The sequence below is a fragment of the Apostichopus japonicus genome, chromosome 5 (genome assembly GCF_037975245.1).
Source record: "Apostichopus japonicus isolate 1M-3 chromosome 5, ASM3797524v1, whole genome shotgun sequence".
In the NCBI taxonomy this organism is placed as follows: Eukaryota; Metazoa; Echinodermata; class Holothuroidea; order Aspidochirotida; family Stichopodidae; genus Apostichopus; species Apostichopus japonicus.
The window spans coordinates 3,104,663-3,127,492 of record NC_092565.1 but is presented as its reverse complement, the minus strand read 5'-3'; the positions used below and the strand labels follow the sequence as shown (position 1 = coordinate 3,127,492).

General features: G+C 37.2%; 1 protein-coding gene across 1 annotated transcript; it reads right to left on the bottom strand.

Annotated features, from left to right (window-relative positions):
* Window positions 1–606: 606 nt before the first annotated feature.
* LOC139967313 (V-type proton ATPase subunit B) lies at window positions 607–21,975 on the bottom strand. The gene is made up of 14 exons (XM_071970975.1): window positions 21,741–21,975; window positions 19,858–19,913; window positions 17,483–17,581; window positions 16,679–16,772; window positions 15,770–15,847; window positions 15,071–15,210; window positions 14,372–14,476; window positions 13,620–13,717; window positions 10,034–10,157; window positions 7,913–8,063; window positions 7,125–7,207; window positions 6,309–6,413; window positions 2,664–2,793; window positions 607–2,236 (listed from the first exon to the last, which is right to left on the bottom strand). Exons 1-14 carry the CDS (start codon window positions 21,826–21,828, stop codon window positions 2,097–2,099), a joined length of 1,491 nt encoding a protein of 496 aa, XP_071827076.1. The 5' UTR covers window positions 21,829–21,975; the 3' UTR covers window positions 607–2,096.
* Between the last annotated feature and the right edge of the window lie 855 nt (window positions 21,976–22,830).

Here is a 22,830-nt window from a genome sequence, read left to right as displayed (position 1 = left end):
TTAATAAGTGACTCAACAACCACACAAAAATCTCTGTGGCATAAAAACTACCAAAAAGAAACAGAACTGTCAAAGTAGGTATGGGACCTGAAAAGAGGGGGAATTAGCCAAAATATAAGCTGGGAGATAGTAAAGGAATCGAACACTCACAAACGTGAATCTGGCCAGTGCAACCTCTGCCTAGAAGAAAAGCTGGCAATCTTACGTACCAAGGACAGTATAAACAAAAACAGAGCTCATCTTAAAGTTTCTCGAGGTCTACAAACAGCCCGACCGTGCTAGGAAGAAATAACATGATAAGGTCACATACACAAATTTGTCTGATGATCGCCGCACACTGCAGGCGTGAAACTCGAGTAACAACATGCTGTAAGTTACCCCATAGGCGGACTATAATATATATCGTATGTCTTTATACATATATATAGATATGTGTCTTCCTGACCTGCAACCATATAGATTACTGACAAATTGATTCAGGTTATTTTTTTTTTAACGATTCAGCTTTTATTGGTCACTTCTTGTCTGACAACAACCCAGGAATGGGGTTGTCTGAAACTTTTGTGTTAAACTTCATTCTAAGACACCAAAAAAGAACAAGAGCAGTTCTATTTCCATATAACTTATCAGATTTATTGCATCATTCATGTCCAACACCATGTAGGACATTTCACATGATAAGTCTCTGTGGACATTCCTACAGTTCACATTGCATTTTAATTAAAATTTAAATTATACCCCACATTTAAAACATTCATTGTGACAAGGTTCCCATTACCAGGAACCGCAAGCTAAATCATCCGTCTCTTTATTTGTTCCTCATGCAAAATGATGCACCTGGGAGGCTGGTAAATTAATAAACACCCATGATTCCCATAAATATGAAGAAACGATTATGCTAAATCCATCTGGTTAGATTAACTAGCTTGTTTATTTCATTCAACATTCAACATACACTAGAAACACAAGCTCCTTGCAATATCTATATGCTACTACCGTAATACCAAATTAAACACTGCCCTCACTGGATCTGCATTTTGTCAGCATGGCTCTATGAATATTCATCTATTGTACATGGAATGTAAAACAAGCCACAGAATGCCCAAATAAACATTCATTAAGCACCAGCTGTTAGTGATTCCATAACAGATTCATTTTTCTGGTTCATAGTTAGTACTTGTGGTAATATTTTTGCTTTCTTACTCTTATATCATATTTGCTATGTACATAGTATCTGCCACCACACAGACTCTTAAAACCAACACGGCTCTCCTAGACACATGCAGATGTAATAATTATTTACATCCTACCTCGTGAATATTCAGTCAGTCAGCAGAAATGACCTGAAAGATGACCCTTCTCACAACACACAGATGTAATAATGATTCTCATTCGGCCTCATTAATATTCAGTCTAGCAGCATGACCAGAAGGATTTCTCTTGTCACAACATGCAGATGCTAACACTGATTAAAATTCTACCTTATAAATATTCTGTCAGCAAAAATAAACAGAACGATGCCCCTTCTCCAAACATGCAATGTACTATGAGTTACATTCTACTGCATGAATACTCAGTCAGTAATCTCAATCATGGTTAATTCCTATTTGTATTCATTTTTTCATCTTTTTTTTTGTACTTTTTTTTAATCTGAGGGGCTGCACATTTCCCTTACCACTGCCACCCGAAAACGTGTTGAATAAAACAAGGCAACATTAACTCAGTTATAACTTTTGGTTATTGACAGATCTGTGCTACACATTGTTTACATTACAATCACCTTTCAGATCATTAGTGAATTCTCTTTCCAAAGTGAAATCCATTTGTACCAAACTCTACCGATACAGATTCTGACCGTACTTATCTTCTCTGTAAAACCTTGCTGTTTTATCCACAATGTAAATACAATAATACACACAGTGAAACTTAAACACAAAGGTACATAAACTTTAAACACAATAACATATGACTTTATCTTCAAGAATAGTTAAGGGACCATGACGCTACTAGTACTTGGACTACAGAATGGACACATTTGATGAAAACATATCTGACTGAAGACTGGAGGGAGAGAAGGAGCCATCTTGGTTGGATCACTAGAGTCTTCGGCTGTCTCTCGGATAGTACTCGGCCAGGATGTTCTGTGGAATTCTCTTCAGCATCTCCTTAGGGAAGATTCGAAGAAGCTGCCAGCCGATGTCCAGGGAATCAAAGACAGTCCGGTTCTCGTAGGTCTCTGGGTGAGGGCAGACAAAGATGAAATTAATCATGTTTACAAGGCTTTCACGATTTGACCTGTTGTCTCCAAATGACCTTTGACCTCCACCAAAGTCAATAGGCTTCTTTAACTCTATGTTATACACCTTCATACCAAGTATGAGATCTGCCCAAGCTTCCAATATTGAGATATCATGTTTACAAGGTTTCACAATTTGACCTCTGATGACCCCAAATGACCTTTGACCTCCACCAAAAACAATACGCTTATTGTACTCAATGTGAATTGGTCCAACCTTCCCTTCTTGAGATATCTTGTTCCAAGCTGGGCCTTACAAACCCCCACACACGCACACCATAATGAATGCATAGGTTACAATTATCATCGAAACCAAAAAAGGAAATAAAAAAATATTTTCACCCAATAAGAACAAACAGACACTTACTCTGAGCAATAAAATTCTTTTCAAATTTTCCTAAGAATTCCAGATATAGCAGGTCCTCTGGAGTGAGTGATTCTTCTCCAACGACAGCTTTCATAGCTTGGACATCTTTACCGATGGCATAATTAGCATACTAGGAGAAAAGATGATACACGTGAGGAAGGGAATTGGGAAAGGGAAGATTTATTCCATTCAAGTCAAGGTAGAGTTGAAAAGGAATCACTCCATTTCAGCATTCAGATGGTAGAAAAAATAATCACAAACCTACTCTCAAGTCTTTTCCAATTTGGGGAATCGGTGACTTGAGCCATGACTCACTCTACAAACAACTGGTGCTTAATAGCAAGTAAGAAACTATTTCCCATGGAAAATGCCCACCTTTCATGTATTTCTCAAAAGGAATTTAGAAAAAGAATTCATGAACAAGGAAAGATGGAAATGAGCAAGTCCAAGAATGGAAATGAGCAAGTCTGCACTGGTTCTAGCACTGGGCTGGAAGTACATAATGCCATGTAAAGTTGCAGTAAAGGATGTGAAGCTAACAACATCTAATCAGTGACTGCAGAGGACATTTTTAATGATAGAGTAGACCACCAACGTTAACCTTAATTAATAGAGATGCGTGTGATAAACAACACCCTTCCCCACTCCGAAAAAATGTTACGAAAATTATCCTATCCTTCTATTCCAAGAGTTTAAATAGTTGAAAAATAAATTCAGGTACTGTCACATTGTCCATGTGTGAACATTTTTACTTGAAAGAGCCGTAATGAGAAAATTAAATCTATTTAGCCTCACATCCTCTTTGTCTGTTCTAACGTTTCGCAAACAGTAAAGAGTTTGTAGTCAATCAAGCTTCATGAAGTAACAAAGATCTTTAATATATATGTTCTCACTTAAAAACTTTTGAAATTTTAACCATGTTCAAACCATGCAATATTTTCTGTGTCTGCTTCCCTGGGGTAGAGAGCCTTGTCTGCCCACGGCCTACAAACCATTGTTCAACACAGACTTATACGTAAGGCTTCTTCGCCGCTCTCAGAGTTCCTGCACTTCACAATCTTTCAATTTCTTATTACATCACAGTGTTTTATCAATTGTGCGTAATGCAATAGTTCAGGGTTGTTTTCTTTACTATTTGTAAATACTGATGTTCAAGCACCTCACCTTACTGAACTGAGAAGTTTTGTTTGTTTTTAACCCTCCTCAATTTTTATCTCAGGTCATATCAACACAAAATCTCAAGATCTCAAGATCTGCACTTAAGTACCTATTTGAAGTTTGTACCATGAAACGTACACAGCAAGCAGGGCAGTTTATAAACAAGGTCTGTTATGTTATCAACAAATCATCAACAGAGCTCTCTTTTCTACCTCTTAACTCTGATTCTTAATCCTTGTAACTTTCAATCCTTCTTTTTAATGCTTGTAGCTCTTAATCTGTTTCTTAATCCTTCCTTGTAGCTCTTAATCTGTTTCAAAATCCTTCTTCAAATTAATCCCACTTTTTAATCCTTGTAGCTCTTAATCTGTTGCTTAATCCTTCTATCATTTAATCCCACTTTTTAATCCTTGTAGCTCTTAATCTGTTTCTTAATCCTTCGATACCTTCTAAATCCTAGCTGATATCTCATGGAACCACTTAGTTCTTCCTTGTCAGATGCTTGAATTTTTCCAAATATGGTATTACTTCCTTGCACATTCCGATAATTTCAATGTATACTTCAAAACTAATACATCTTTGTACTACTACCATGTAGCCAGTCCCTTCTGCTGATATCAGACCTTTATCTATCTACCGCATGTGTATTAGCATGATATTATGAACCAATCAAGTAGACCGAAGAATAATATGCATATTCATCCCAGCAAAATCAACGGCTGTAGATTAGTAAGTGTTGCACACAGCACCACAAACGTTTCTTGCATTAACAGCAAGAAATCTAAAAGCTGAAATTGCATTCTCAGACAAGATGGGTGACAGCAAACACTCAAAAAGCTATAAAAAGATTTCATACACAAATAATATAAATATAAAAATATCAGCAAATAAAAAGCAACGTGACATGTCAATTTGTTTGTTTGTAAGGAAAAATTGTACAAAGTATATAACTTTAAAGATGGGGAGTTGCTGGTGAAAGGTCGATTTTGGCAAACTAGGCACTGGAAATGTCAAGAGCCCGATCATTCATAGCTTTGATTCTGACTATGTAGATTATAAGAGGGTCTTTCAAGTGGGACACAAAATTACTGTTGAGTGTAAGAGCCAAAATTAGACCCTAAGTCAGACATAAGTCAGATATAAGTTAGACCCTAATTCAGATCCTAAGTCAGATCCTAATTCAGACCCTAATTCAGACCCTAAGTCAGACATAACAAAATTAAAAAGGCCATCCTAGATCAAGAAATTGGCTGGAGAAATGAATATTATCAATGTTAGTTTGTTGTAGGAACGTCTGCCAAATGTCTTAAGCAATTTTGCAAAGATGGTCAAATATGTTTCACTTTCTCGTCCGTTTGTGTTTTTGATCTCGACTTCTCAAATGACTAGCAATAGCAGCCCAAAAATGATGTCTGCTGTAAACTGAAGGCGTGAACACCGACTGATAGGGATCTTTAAGGGAGGATGTTAAATACGTACACACTTGAGGCTTAAAACACAAATACATTTAATATACCCTAATACTCTACACTTCAGTAAACTTATTATTATTATTATTATTATTATTATATAAGTATTCAAGTATTGCGTGACACCCTTTGCCCTGATTTATAATATAATTTGGTGAAATGCCAAACTACTGTTTGCCAAGTTACAAGCTATTCACTTGACAAGTATGCAATCATTGGGAAAGGAATGTAAGGACATTGGTATGCACAAATAGGGTGGAGGTGTGTGTGTGTGTGTAGGGGGGGGGGAACCCCACCTCTAGCATGAGTGGGGGGAACATTCATCTTTCATGTCACTAAAAATGACGATGAAGAACAATCTTCAGAGTCTACAATAGAGCCCCTTCTGATTCACAAATCTGAGATAAAATACCTTTCACCTAGAAATCTCTGTTTTGTTTACCTTGTAGTGAATACTGAAGTGTTCATGGAAATGTTTCTTTGTACACATTTAATAGCAGGTGGGCAATCCATTTAGTACTGATGGCAATCCTTATTGTCCTTCCAATGACCCTATACTCCTATCATGCCTCTCTTCCACCTAAAACCTCTGGTATTCAAACTTTTTTGCTTTGGTGGCCACACTTTTCACCTTCATCATTAGGGGGACCCTCCAAGGGGGGTGGGGGACTTTGTGGCCCTGGGATGGGGTATACAGATATGAAATACCCCCTCATCTTCCTTAATTTGATAAATATGTCATTAAGGATGCTTCGTTGTAAACTGGTGTTCTATTTCCTAAGTTTTTAGTAACTGATGTTTGACACTTACCACAATTTTTCAGTATTTGCAGTTTCCTATTTTTCCATTCCGAAATTTTGTGGCTACCCTCCAAAAGTTGTTGTCAACCCTTAATAGGGTCGCAAAACCCCACTTTGAATATCAGGGACCTAAATCATGGTTACCAAGAAGAGTCGATGAGCCCCTACAGGTTTCTTGATTACATTAACACAGCGAGATAAAGTAAGATGTTCCTTACCAGTTGATTGGAGACATCAGCGTGGTCCTTCCTGGTCATACCCTCACCAATGGCAGACTTCATCAATCGAGACAAAGAGGGCAGTACATTGATTGGCGGATAGATCTACCAGGGCAAGAAGTAAACAATTAGAGATAGACAATTGTCTTGTGAAGGGACTTCCACTGAGTTATCGGCAGGATCACAGCTGTTACTTGTAAACATTCACCCCTCTTGTATATGGTTATAAACCTGTAACCAGCTGTTACTTGCAAACATTCCCCCCTCTGGTATATGGTTATAAACCTGTAACCAGCTGTTACTTGCAAACATTCCCCCCCTCTGGTATATGGTTATAAACCTGTAACCAGCTGTTACTTGTAAACATTCACCCATCTTCTATCTGGTTACAAACCTGTAACCAGCTGTTACTTGTAAACATTCACACCTCTTGTATATGGTTATACACCTGTAACCAGCTATTACTGGCCAACATTCCCCCCTCTTTTTCCATCTGGTTATACACTTACAGCCAGCTGTTACTTGCCAACATTCACTCCTATTCTTTTATCTGGTTATAAACCTGTAAGCAGTTGTTACTTGTAAACATTCACCCCCTATTCTTCTTTATTCTTCAATGAGTACAAAATATATCTAGTGAACCAAATTCATGATTTAAGCTCACTTTTCTTTCCTTTCTGATTCTTCATACTTTAAACTAATTATTATCGTAACTACAAAGCTTAATATATTGCTGGTTAGATTCTTAATATTTCTGTAGAAACAAAACTGTTAGTCTCTGAAAGATCACCACCTAATCCTTCATTTGATTCGTACCTGTCTGTTGTGAAGTTGCCTATCGACATAGATTTGTCCCTCTGTGATATAACCAGTCAAGTCAGGAATTGGATGAGTAATATCTGCAATGACAAAGAAAGATATAAACAATGTAAAAAAACCAAGAATCGTCAAGACTTATCAATCAAAATATTACATTTCATACTGAATTTGCATTTCCTGGGAATCTATGAAGTAACTTTTCCAAATTGGTTTAAGAGATGCAGAGGAATGTAACTCCATCTTAGCTTCCGTTGGTTACCTGATCATGACAATATCGCCTGCATAGGCCAAAGCAAACCTGATCATGACAATATCGCCTGCATCTATAGGCCAAAGCAAACCTGATCATGACAATAATGCCTGCATAGGCCAAAGCTAACCTAATCATGACAATATCGCCTGCATAGGCCAAAGCTAACCTGATCGTCACAATATCGCCTGCATAGGCCAAAGCTAACCTGATTATCACAATATCGCCTGCATAGGCCAAAGCAAACCTGATCATCACAATATCACCTGCATAGGCCAAAGCAAATCTGATCATCACAATATCACCTGCATAGGCCAAAGCTAACCTAATCATGACAATATCACCTGCATAGGCCAAATGCAAAGAAAATACTATCCGGTGTTTGTCCTCATTTTTCTTTCTTTTGGCCTTAAGAAGACATAGGAGGTATTTTAAGATACAGTCTGCCTTTTCTATACAGATCATTAATAACCACATTTCATGGTTTATCCATTCTGTGCACCCAACAATCAGGACTTGAATTGTGAACTCTCACCATCGTTAGGCATAGTCAAGATTGGTATCTGGGTGATGGAGCCTCCTCTGCCATCTACCCGTCCTGCCCTCTCATAAATAGTTGCCAGATCGGTGTACATGTAACCAGGGAAACCGCGCCTTCCTGGTACCTCCTCCCTGGCTGCCGATACCTGTCGAGCATTACAACACACAGACCACGGAAATTACACGACAGTGTTGACTGGAGTGTTAACATGTTCAGAGACATCAGCACAGATATCCTACTCACAATACGAGTGTTGAACTGGAGTGTTAACATGTTATCAGCACAGATATTCTACTGCAAACACTTGATTTCTAAGCTTTTCACTACAATGGGCAAGGACTAATGTTTCACTACCAGCAACTGATATAAAGCAAACATCGGATGATCAATAAAGCATGAAGTAAACTTATAGCAGCTTTATTTGTTAACTGTCGAGCAGGTTGTTAACATCTAGTTCAGTACGTATATGGCGCTATCTAAAAATACTGGAGCTGATTTACCAGCAATGTATAAGGATTAATGCTTCCCTACCAATCACTGATATGAGGTCCCTTCCCTGAGGATAACAGCTTTATGTGTTGCTTGCAAAGCAGGTTGTTACACTCTAGTTCACTAGATTGATGGCGCTATGTAACAATAACTAATGATGATCCTCATGTACGAGCAAATCTTGTTCTGCATTAAAGTTTCCCTCTACAGTGCATGAGGATTACCAGTTCCCTACCAATCACAGATATGAGGTCCCTTGCCCCTGAGAATAACAGCTTTATGTGTTGCTTGCAAAGTAGATTGTTAAACTCTTGTTCACTAAATAGATGGCGCTATGTAACAATAACTAATGATGATCCTCATGTACCTTCAAATCTTGTTCCACATTAAAGTTTCCCACTACAGTGCATGAGGATTAACACTTCCCTACCAATCACAGATATGAGGTTGCTTCCCTGAGAATAACAGCTTTATGTGTTACTTGCAAAGTAGATTGTTAAACTCTTGTTCACTAAATAGATGGCGCTATGTAACAATAACTAATGATGATCCTCATGTACCTTCAAATCTTGTTCCACATTAAAGTTTCCCACTACAGTGCATGAGGATTAACACTTCCCTACCAATCACAGATATGAGGTTGCTTCCCTGAGAATAACAGCTTTATGTGTTACTTGCAAAGTAGATTGTTAAACTCTTGTTCACTAAAGAGATGGCGCTATGTAACAATAACTAATGATGACCAGCAAATCTTGTTGATTGCAAAGCAGATTGTTACAATATTGTACAGAACTTAGAAAGTGCTATACAAACAGCATTCAATTTGGTTTTGCAAGAAAAAAAGTTTGGTTTGCATACCAACAATTCTTTCCAATAATTCTTTTACAGCAACACACAAATTTGAAAGAAACCTTTGGTTTACTTAAATTAAGCTACACAAATATTCATCTTCCAATCAAAGAGTCTAAGACTATGCAAAAACTTTGGATTATGCTGAAAAATGGAAGTTTAACAGCTTGACAAGTTACCTTGTTAATCATAGCTGAATTTGAACACAACTGTTGGAATGCATTATAGAATTTGAAGTACCTAACCAGATTGCAGATTCCTGCCAATGTACGTTAAGCAAAGATATAGGTAGCTTGTAGCTGCCTTACAAGGCTTGTGTACCACTGATTGGTTTTAAGTTTTGCACTGCCAAAGCTGTAATGTTCAGGTCTGTGGACAGTATTAATGTTATACTATACAAGTGCTACCTTTAACATTAATATGCATAACTGAACTAATGAAAGCAAGTAACACGATATCACCACTGATATTTAACATTTAATGGTGTATCCACAGGATATTGCATTTCTATGAGCAAATGAACATATTTACTTCACATATATGTATCCTTCATGAACTAGAATATTTTCCTGTGGATATTGAGATCACCAATGTGGATTATCAGGTGCAACTATACTTGCACAAACAGTCTATAATTCACCTAGCCATAAACATGATAATTAACCAGTACACATAACCTGATTCATGTACATTACATGTGTTGTGCTATAGACGAAACAACATTTAACCTTCAAATATGCAAACATATTTACTCATTGGAATCAGAGAGTTACTTACCTCTCGAAGTGCTTCAGCATAGGAGCTCATATCGGTTAGGATGACAAGGACATGTTTCTCACACTGGTAGGCTAGATACTCTGCGGTAGTCAGGGCCAACCTCGGTGTGATGATACGCTCAATGCTGAAAGATGTCAACGGGAGATATTTAATTCATGTAAACAATAAGCAACTTGCAAACCAAACTCCAGATTTATCTTCTTATGTGGAAGGATCCATTTGGCCATGGCCGATCTCGAAAGGTTTCCTAAAATGTTACCCAAAATGAAAAGGATTCCAGAAAATATGACTACAATTAAATATTGCGCAAATGCCTTTGGAATGTGAATATTACTAACACATAACATTCTCATGACAGCTATCCTTCACATACTTGCTGAGATGGAACTGATGTAACAACATAACTACAGACTGATCAGGTCACCTTCATCACATTAAGAATGAGGTAATCAACTGTCAACTGGATTGCTCTCAAACAAGCAATTCTACTTTACACACAAACACATATGGCTGTGATGCATCATGAAATATCTGCAATGAACCCCTATTTTAATGATGATCTTCATCACCATCACCCTCACCCTCACCATCATCATCATCATCATCATCATCATCATCATCATCATCATCATCATCATCATCATCATCATCATCATCATCATCATCATCATCATCATCATCATCATCATCATCATCATCATCATCATCATCATCATCATCATCATCATCATCATCATCATCATCATCATCATCATCATCATCATCATCATCATCATCATCATCATCATCATCATCATCATCATCATCATCATCATCATCATCATCATCATCATCATCATCATCATCATCATCATCATCATCATCATCATCATCATCATCATCATCATCATCATCATCATCATCATCATCATCATCATCATCATCATCATCATCATCATCATCATCATCATCATCATCATCATCATCATCATCATCATCATCATCATCATCATCATCATCATCATCATCATCATCATCATCATCATCATCATCATCATCATCATCATCATCATCATCATCATCATCATCATCATCATCATCATCATCATCATCATCATCATCATCATCATCATCATCATCATCATCATCATCATCATCATCATCATCATCATCATCATCATCATCATCATCATCATCATCATCATCATCATCATCATCATCATCATCATCATCATCATCATCATCATCATCATCATCATCATCATCATCATCATCATCATCATCATCATCATCATCATCATCATCATCATCATCATCATCATCATCATCATCATCATCATCATCATCATCATCATCATCATCATCATCATCATCATCATCATCATCATCATCATCATCATCATCATCATCATCATCATCATCATCATCATCATCATCATCATCATCATCATCATCATCATCATCATCATCATCATCATCATCATCATCATCATCATCATCATCATCATCATCATCATCATCATCATCATCATCATCATCATCATCATCATCATCATCATCATCATCATCATCATCATCATCATCATCATCATCATCATCATCATCATCATCATCATCATCATCATCATCATCATCATCATCATCATCATCATCATCATCATCATCATCATCATCATCATCATCATCATCATCAACATCATCATTTATTAAGTTCAGTTTTCTATTCATCTAAGATGCAAACTTGCAGCAGACTGAATACAGAAATAATTCTCCGTTTGTTCATCGTTTATGTCATATCGATTTCATATAGGGTTAGCTTCTCCCTAGCACTCTGCATATTGACAATAACAAGAACTGTTTCTGCTCAAAAACCCTCTGTGAGAACAAGGTACCTCGTGATTTAAATATTATGAGTAGGGCAGTACTTCAGACTGAACAGAGTACAATGGCAGAAACTTTGAAAGAAATAGCCAAGTACCGCAGCTATAGTTGACCTAACGATTCCTCTCTGACTATATATGTTTTAACAGTGATGCCAGTAGGGTTTGCCTCCAGGGCCTGAAAATTGGAGGAACTTGAATGTCCCAAAGACTATCTAAGTGGAGCGCCACCCTGGTTGGCGCATAGCGTTCCAAGAAAATTTTGGCAAAACTACCTCCCAGATCACCAGAAATGGCACTTCCCTGGCCTTGTAATGTTGCATCTGAACGTTATTTTTATTTGAACTTTAATTTGAGATATCATGTTTGATAAAGGTACACTTCCAAAAATGTAGATTAGAAAATACTATACAACACCATAAGGTTAGAACACACATTACTGGATAATGGTCATGTGTTTGATTCTTTAATCTTAAATGGCACTTTTGTACTTAAAGGTGAAATAGCCCTAAGTACCGCATTCCAGGCCAGGAAATGACAAAAAAATACGTCATGCATTGTAAATCCTACAATAGTGACAGATCTCTTCTTGACATTGAGGGCAGTGTGGTCAAACTTTATCCATAATTCCCGCATCCCCCATCCCACCCCCCCCAGGATCTCTGTCTGTGGTTTCAAATGAAAGAAGGCTGAAGCAAGCCATGATCTTCCCTACCGCCCCCCCACCAAAAAAAAAACACACACACATACAAAACTATGCTGTGTGAAATTCAAACCACTTGCTGTTAACTGCTTTTGTTTCAATTTCACAAAGATGTCATCAATGGGCTTTCTGTTTGCTTTGGCTCCTGTGATAATGTTGTTCACTGTTCTTTTCATGAACCTTTTGGTTTTCAGTTCCAACCATATGAGAAGTAAAAAATAGTCAGGGCATCCATCACTTTCCACATTTCTTACAGTAACATCGTATGCTGATCGTATGCTGAACCACCTGTGTGCGACTCTTTCAGTTGGAATTTTACATGTAATATGTAGTGCTGAACAAAGGAAAATTCCGGAATTATCTCCGTTTTCGAGCCACTTCCAATTAAATCTATTTTTGACTCGTTTTTCACGTTTTCTCTTCTTTCCACATCCATTATAAAACAGAATTAAAACACAATCTCACTTATAGGCCTACACTACAATCAACAGTAAGCCGAAAGTGACGGTAACACTAATGTACGTACTGCAGTACTGTTAGGCTACTCTATGTATGCACTGTGTAACTCTGACGCACAGGTGCATAACAAGACAACACACAAATGAACATGGCTGTCACACACATAAACAGGCATTAGACTTACCTGACCAGTTGTTTTTACTTTTACTGTTATATTTACATTATGAACATCATATGGCTTACAAAATACGATAGTATGGTTTGTTCTATATGTTTACTTCGGGAAAGTCCCGACAAACCAGCTTCTGTTTAACTTTCAACTGGGGCGGAAGGAGCGTGTGGAGCCGGAACCATATTTGAAAATCGGGAAAAAGCCGGACTTCCGGCTATGGCCAGAATTCTGGCATCCCCGGTTTAAAGTCTCTCGCAATCGCTTTCAATCTTTCTAAGATGTAGCTATAAGCCATCTCCCTCAGGCAGAATCGATTGAATCTCTTAAAGAACATATATGGTTTGCAAGATTGTACAGAAGCAATTTAAATTTCAAATGTTGGATTTTACTTACGTCGGATCGTTGGCAAGATTTAAGAACAGACAGACGTTATCCATGGAACCATTCTCCTCAAAATCTTGTTTGAAGAAACGGGCAGCTTCCATGTTTACCTATAGATGAATTTAATGAGATGAATTGGTAATTTTTCTCGATGGAATGTCGCTTCTAAACTAATTATGTTGCTGATATAAGTTTTGGGGACATTTTGAAGCTTGCATTTAAAAATATAAAACTTTCTGTAGAAAACACAACACACATAAAAGCATTCATGCTTACTACTTACATCCATGCAAACTGGATCCTAATACATTATCATTATCTGAGACTAAATGACAGACCTTGTAAAAACTCTAAATTCAAGGTTTTTGTATACCTTTTCCTTGTTCAAGTTGCTTCATTTTTGGTATAGTGCTGAGTTATGCCAGATTTAACAATGTACTTTGTGAGTTGCAATCTTACAAATGAATGAACAAAGATATTGCTTGTAGAGTAGTTCTATCTATCAAGGTCATGCAGGGAGATAATCGTGTAACTTTAACATATTCTGAACGGTTTCGAAGCAAGGTCCTGACACAAATTATAAGAAAATGACTTTTGTGAAAAGCAATTCATTCTGGAAAACTTATGTTGTATTCTTTTGGCAGATTTCTTTGAGTAACAATATGCGCCCTTCACTGTACGATCAATTACAAAACAGACTACCTTCATTGAAAACAAAACTTTGACACTTACCCACATTGCAGCAAAACTAGTGTGACACTTACCCCCATTGCAGCAAAGACTATCGCAAAGTTATCATCACTTCCATCCATAACATCTTTGTCTGGAAGTTTGACGAGACCAGCCTGTCGACAAATTTGAGCTGCAATCTGGCAAGAGAGAGGAAAGAAGTAGCTAAGCAGGGAAACGTCTACACTATAAGGAGAGGAAGCTACAGGTATGCTAAACTGCATGTATCATTCCTATTCTTAGTACTGTAGATACCTAGCACAGACAAATTGCACAGAGGTATATGGCTGAAGACAAACATGAAATCATATCACATGTACATGGCAACTAGAGAACAATGTATGTAACACGAATGCAACAAACTAACTTCCTTCAATTTGAGGCAGCTATTAGCTAAACATCAAACGAGACTGGCATCAGAATTAGGCTGGACTACATTACTTAACATTTCTCTTTAGTTTTGACCCAGAATCCAAATAACTTGAGATTGCATGCATCAGTCATCTGGGAGTATCTATCCATAGGATAAACGGTGGGGAACCTAACATTATTTCCCATCCAATGCAATTTGTACTGCTTCATCCTGTTCGTACAGGTGGTCAAACAAGTTTGCTTGAATTTATATAGTATTCAAAAGAAAGATATTGAAGAACTACGTAGCCATCTACTCTTTTATTAAATAGAAATTTTGCGTCAACGACTAAAATTCTGAAAACTCTTAGAGATTTCCTTACTTCGCTATGTGGGAGACCAGCGGCTGAGAAGATTGGTATTTTCTGGCCTCTGGCGATTGAGTTCATGACATCTATGGCTGATATCCCAGTCTGTATCATCTCTTGAGGGTATGTACGAGCTTGAGGGTTGATTGGTTGACCTGGAAGAATAATTAGCAGAACATGAATATTTATGAGGAAAAAAACAAATTAGTGTGATGTTTCATGTCATCGAATCTGGTACAAATATATGACAAATTTCTGAAATATATCTTCAGCAAACTCTATTCATAAATTAAAATGTTCTCAATTCATGTAAGAAAAAGAAGAAATTGGAGAGAAAAGGATTTTGGAGACCAAAAAGTCTAGACGACAAAACAACTGACATAGTAAAAATTGTTGTACTGCGCTTTCATATCTTAAGGACTGCTAATAAGCAGGTAAGTAATGTGTTAATTAAATCGACACTTCCACTCCATAGATTACAGTTATCGTAGTTATAGAAACCAATCCAGAAAGATCTGAGAAGATTTAGAATACACAACAAACGGTTCGAAAACTTCATCTTATGATGAATCTACAACTATGAAAGTAAATTTGGGTAAAACTTCCTCATTTGGATTTCTATAATTTTTCAAATTTTGAAAGACATCTGATATCATTTCCTTTACGTTGCACCAGCTACAGTTATAACAAAGAAATTTACAAGAGGCCACTTACCTTGAATATCAAGAAAATCTTCTGCTAAAACAGGCGGTCCTTTGTCAATAGAATTTCCAGAACCATTAAATATCCTTCCTGTTGTTAGAATGTGAAAAAGTCCAAGAAGATGAGCCAATTTTGTTGCAATGACTCATATTGTATAACATTAAAGCATATTTATGTATTACACATGTGCAAAAAGGCACCTTCCATCATCAAAGGAAATTATTTGGGGATTAACATTCAGCTGGGAAGATTAAGATAGCTGCTACAGGAGAACACCCTCTTTTTCAATATCACACAAGAAGTCAAGGCTGTTTATTAGAACAGCCTTGTACTAAGAGCTAATTATATAACTAATTTATTTGGTTATTTGGGGGGGGGGGGGGTTTTTTGGGAGGGGGAGGGGTACGAAGGATACCCAGACACACCTACATGGCAGTCGGCTTCAAGGAACCCATGGCCACACCCACTCCTTTACTAGATCCTTCGGTCACCTTTGGACCTTCCATATATGTTCAGCCCCTATCAAATCAGTCAGGATTTTCTTAAAGAATTTTACCCCTCCACCATAAGTAACGGCTCCAAGTTTTTGAACATTACTGTTGTCTCCGTTACATTGAATGAACTTAGTAAAAAGCACAATATCTGAAGTTGCTGAACGAACAAATCTAAGCATGAGAAACAATGAGGGTATTGTGACAATATTAGGAGACCAGACAAGATCAGATCGGATACTGGAGCAGACACAGTATTTAAACAGTGACGTGACTACCCTGCACAAATTTGATTGGCCAAAAAATAGAACAGCAAAGCAATACTTAAGTCAATAACAGATATGAGTATGGAGCTCCACTTGGTATAAAGCGGATCGAACAAGCATTGTTATGAAGATAGCCAATGATTCTTTTTTCTTTCAAACTTTACCTAGCATATCTTCTGAGACAGGAATCCTAAGAATATCACCAGTGAATTCACACGTTGTATGTTTAGCATCTATACCAGATGTACCTTCAAAAACCTGGTGAGAAACAAGATCATGCAGTAAACATTTCAAAGATTTTAGGGTATTAAGGTGTTTCTTGACCTGTGTGAAAATAAGGAATGTTATCGGAAAAATAAGTATCAAGAGTTTGTTATTCCACAAACCCCTTCCCCCCCCCCCCCTCCACCCCCTTAACACCTCAACAGTGATGTTATGCAAAGCTTTACTTTGGACTTAACCACAGCAGATAAGGCTGATGTTTCAATACAGTTGTATATTTCTGACATAGATCTCCCATTTAAAGCCCAAGTAGTGATATGAAAGCAAAAAGCAATATATGTCACTTGTTTCTGTTTGAAATATCTTTACGAAGCAGTTGTAATTGATTGGCAAACTTTTCAGCATTCTAACGTAACCATTTTATTATTGCTTTAGATACGATTGTAATACATTGAACTAAGAAACCCTCCCAAAATGTCTTTGCAACAAATAAAGCTCTCGATGTCCAAACACATGAAAATCAAATTATTCACAACATTTTATTTAATTCTTCAGTACTTAAAATAACACACTGACAAATTATAAGAACTAATGAAAAGCATAGACTAATTTTTAAGATGAGTGCAAAAAACCTGCTTAAAGTTAGCAACATTTTGCAATTACTTTGTCTTTTCCCTTAGGAACCTACTTTTACAAAACCTTTATCCCATGTACAGAGTACAGTATATAATAAGATTAGTCATTACCTGTACCACTGCCTTTGAACCGCTGACCTCCAGAACTTGACCACTCCTCTGGGATCCATCAGCTAATGTTAATGTGACAATCTCTGCATACCTTGGGAACTACAGGTTAACAATGATAAGAGAATGCTTACAATAAATGTACAGCACTAACCAGTGACTTATACCAGGGCTCAAAATAGACGGGGGCGAAGGGCGATTCGCCCTATGAAGTTGAAAAATCGCCCCAGAAAAGAAATCACGGGGGCGAAAAAAAAATGTAAATACCGCTAAAATCACCCTCCACATGTACTTATCAGTCAACGGGCGCCGCACGTTTAAAAAGATGACACAATACTGTGAAATAAATCATTGAAAAAAAAACCTAACTGCCGATCCTTTCGTTATAACAGCTTGGTTTGTACGTTCGCTCACACACGAATTAATAGTCTAGTCAACAACGCAATATGAAAACCCACACTCAATAGCCAACCACCTAGCTAGCTAAAAAAATATCGGTTCATTGCGTGTTCATTTTCGCACACCTGTGTATGTGTATTTTTTTTCTCCCAGCTAGGTGTTGTGTATCACGGTACTGTGGAAAGAGTGAGCTAATATTGACAGCTCCTGCGATGTTTTTCCCTAATATACCTAAAAGGCAGTAGGGAAAAGTTTTGCGTCGTACTAACGACCATGCAGTCTGTCTAGTTACAAAATGGCGGGAAATTTCCGACTCCTTTTTAATAGGAAAATCGGAACCGCAGCTGACTTACGTCGTAGGACATGGTGCCGTGTGGGTTATTTATGAACAGCTAACAAACTTGTTTCGATATAGGGGAATTGATCAAATGACTAAAATGATAAAAAGATATAGGCCTATGAACCAATGGGGGTACGGGTATATTAATGTGATATTGCGATTTCTGTGATTTCTTTTCTACCTCCGAAATTTACACCTGCCAATTTCCATGAATTTCTAACAACAGCGTTACTCTATTATTTGATCCGTCAGCGTGTTTTTCATTACCGATGCATATCCAACTTGCAGGGGGACAAAACTATTATCCTAACACACTGTAGCATACGCAAACTGGAGCCTATACTGTAAATTTTTCTCGGGATTTTCATAACGTTCCCAACAATATTGCAACGATATTTTCATAAGTTTCCCATGATTTTCAATATTTTAGTATCATTAGATTAGGGACAATTGAGGAGAAGTGTAGTGCTGTAGCTGCTGAATATTATTCCAAATTAAAACAGACCATTGTGTACATTTTATGAACAGTAACTTTTTAATTATGGGTCGCCATGATTGAAAGAATCAAGTAGGGTGCAAACGACAGGCTAGGCATGTGGCTTCAGTGTGCGCATTTTGAGTGTGAAACTTTGCTTTGAGAGTTCTAATAAATTTAAAATTCTTTACCTTTTCTCCACCTACAACTGTGTCGCACTGCGTGCTGACTGACACCCTCTGCATTAGTATAGTATCACCCACAAAGTTCTGTGATTTTTTTTTACCCCAGGCTCATCCCTGTATATGGATTTTACTGATAAAATGTTGTAAAAATTAATCAATTTTGTAGCTACAATTTATACAGGAAAAACAGCCCTCGCAACACCAAAAAGAGCCCCCGTCATCAGTAAAACAGCCCTCGTAAAAAATCTGTTTGTGCTGAAAAGAGCCCTCGTCACCAAAAAATTATTTTGAGCCCTGACTTATACTATTAAAAATTAACTAATACATGTATATACACAAATTTAATGATGAAATCGTTGCCTACCTGAAGCAAACTTTTATTAGGTATGTTAATACCTTACCATAGGAATTACATTCTTTTCCAACTTGTCTGCACCTCCCTCCATGAGAAACCATTTGCCATTCTCTTAATATTTATTTACAAAACTGTATGATCAATCTGTATCATAAAAGCCTTTTACACTTGAAAATAGTGGCTGAATATTCTTTTTCTCTCGCACAACAGGTAATTTATAACTACATTTACTACTCATATAAACTTTCTGCGAGATATCAAATATCATACGACACGTTGGAGTGTCCTTTTTGCAATTGGTCAGCAATATGACCAAATCTACCGAGCATTACTGAAGATAAAAATCGATTGAACTAAAGACATCCTCCCTACATGTTTGCATAAAAAGTGAAGTTTAATGAGCAACTGATTAATTAATTAGTTTCTATTGATTACATTCCTATGCAAAGATATTTTTTACTCGACATTATTTATGTTCAAGCAGACTGGGAAGCTTCAAAGTTGTATACTTTTATTAACATTGTTCCAAATGAAACTACACAAGTTCAAATGACCAAGATTGATGTGGAATTGTGGATAAAAGTCAGTTGAAACTGCTTAAAATGTAGCCAATTATCTTCTTACCTTTACATTATCTAGAATAACAAGAGGTCCATTGACTCCACACACAGTTTTATAGGCTGTAAGAAATGGAACATCAAAAACTTTAATTCTAAAAAACAATAAAAACCAAATATATATAAACATCTAAACATCATACTGTATCTACTTTAACAGACCAGAGCTAGTTATTGTGTATCTTACCTGTAACTTTGGCCTCGATCAAAGGAAATATATCTTTCGCTACAGGTGATGTACTGTACATGTATTGAAACATGAACCTCAGCCAGACCCCAAAACAAAATTCAGGCTATGACCACAAGTGACCTTTCACCTACATTTTAACGAATGTGCTTCTTCAACCACCAATAGGGGCTGACGACTGGCTACTTTGCTACCGGCTTTAAGGGCACATTTGCATGTTATTCACTTGTAAGCCAAACCAGTACAATATGGTTACAGCCATTTTTGTTTCACCTAGCAGCAAGACCAGTAAAAAATAGGGTCTTTTTGTTCTTTGTCTTGCTATTTTGAAATAAAATGACTTCCTTCCTAATTTGCATACCAGCTTGAGGAAGATGAAATGGTTCACTTGCAATTTGTCGAGTATCCATTACTATAGTAATCCTGCTTTTTTCTTTGTTCATCTACTACAAGCATATACAGGCCAGCATGTAGACTAGACTTGTGGGATTAGATCCTTTCTCATTAAAACTATTAGATCTAACAGTTCCAAAACAGTGCTAATGAATCATAATATCATGCTGATTGCAGTTCAAAGCGCGCAAAGCATGATGGGACGGTATGGGGGATCTTGGGATACCCCTGTCTGTAAGGTATTTCTTAACTCCTTCATTTTCCACCTTGAAAAATCATCATAAGTCATTTATCACCATCATTGTCATCCATGGTAACAAATGTATCGGTAAACTATCAAAATACGAACGATAAATTATAAAACTTGTGTATACACTCGAATGAATAGCACAAACATCGATCGCCTCGTATGTTGTTGTGTGTGTTGCTATGGGCTACGTCGATCGGTATATCCCCCATGACCTTGTCCATAATGCATTGCGCATGGGAATTATCGGAACGACTTATTGTGATTTAAAATTTTCACTTATATTCATATTATAGCCATAGGTTCCAATCAACTGCTTAGTACGCACCTTTTTCATGTTGCACGATCAATGAGTGAAAATTGTGCAGACTAAGTACTTCGAATCACCAGGACATATCTGTTATTGTTAAACTATAATCTTGATTATAAAAACTTTTTTTTCTAGGGGGCAATATAGGAACTAAAGAATATGGAAAGTACAAAGTTTCTGCTAAATTCTGAACAGAGAGGTGCATATTGAAAAAGTTATATTTAACAGGTGGATGCCATATTGCCAAATCTAAAGCATTTTTAGCCCTAGCCTAGACAATGTTGCCATAATGTTCATAAAGTAACCCTCATAATATGAAAATAATCAATTAAATCAGAGGCTAACAAATTCTGAATGCATGGATGCTCAGATGTGGAGTGGGTAAACCTAAGGATATAAATTAAATTTGAGAACCCTGTGAAACATGGCATAGGCCATAGGCCAGCAGTAACGGTATATTTGCAAAACTGTACTGTGGCCTAACTTTATCATTTAGTTAAGCTACCTAAGTTAGGCCTTATCAAAGATTAGTTTCTAAGACAGTATGTACAAACTATAATCTGGCGTGAGGCCAAGCCATGTTGCAAAATAATAGGAAACACAATCCAGTACATGATGTATGGATTAAGAAACATGAGAGTTGTAAAGCCTTTGTGTACTGCAAGTATAGCCTAGGTAAACTTAATGGATATTTAAGATTTCCTAATGCAGGCTACTGCAGGGACGTATTAGTATTTTGCCTAGCCTACTTACTTATCCTGGGTTGCGAGATGAAGTCTCGTGTAACTGCTAATGCATGCTCTCTGGCAGCTTCTACGTCGTTTTTTGTTCCGTTGTTCATCTTAGGTCTCAAACAGGAATATCAGTTTACAATCCTGACCATTAAATGAAATAACTATGAGAGTATCTACAAAGATAAGAATGACTCGGAGATGACCGAATTCCTACTTTCGTTATGAATAATTAGGTAGTAGTCATATGATGGACTTTATGTAGAATACGAAGTTCAGCCGTTTCGTCAATTCAATACTGGAACTGACCAATATGACTATACAAGTATGTGCTAGCAGGAAGACATGGGCGGTCCAACTGAAACCTTTCCAAAACTGACTACGTTAAATATCGCATTCTTGCGATGTAAAGGTAAGGTGTGAGATTGGCTGAATTGACGAAGGCAAACTTCATGTACATATGCAGATTTTTTTACCTTCTTTTCTTTCATAGAGAGCGAATTTGGGAACAATATGAAGTGCACATGTGCTACATCACAGACGGGGTGGGGGGGGGGGGAGGGGGTCAATTGCTCCACTGGGGACCACATAATCGGCTGGGGGCTAACGCTCCAATTAGTATGTTAGAAGAGGTCCTGTTCATCCTGCATGCATATGTTGAAAACTGCATGGTCATGCGAATGACATATTTGTGTATAGTCTAATGCCCACATACGAATTCAACAAATTTGCAAGTGCAATTAGAAAAGAAGTGATACAACCATCAGAAGGTCTAAAGTACTGACAAAATGCCATCCAGATAACTGTGATTAGGACTGTGCTCCAAAATCCACGTGTAAACATCGACAGAGGAAGCAACTGCTATGATTGAGCGATGACTACGGACTTCCGGGGGGTTCGAAAGGAATTTTACTTACTATATTTGCAATAGTGTATAGCATTTTTTATCTCCTGAATCAAGAATCACTCGCAAAGCACGCTCAACTATAAAATAGTCTCGTACTCGGTCCGTTAAAGAAAACATAAAATGATGTAGGATCGAATTAAAGAAATCTTGATTGATGCATAGTGGTATATTGGGCCTACATATAATGAGTTATACTATAAAAAAT

Coding starts and splice junctions, on each gene's coding strand:
- LOC139967313 (XM_071970975.1), bottom strand. CDS start 21,828: ATGAACAACGGAACAAAAAACGACGTAGAAGCTGCCAGAGAGCATGCA. Junction 10,158..13,619: donor AATCTTGCCAACGATCCGAC/GTAAGTAAAATC, acceptor GACATCTTTCAG/CATTGAGCGTATCATCACAC. Junction 6,414..7,124: donor GGCAACTTCACAACAGACAG/GTACGAATCAAA, acceptor TTGCCCTGGTAG/ATCTATCCGCCAATCAATGT.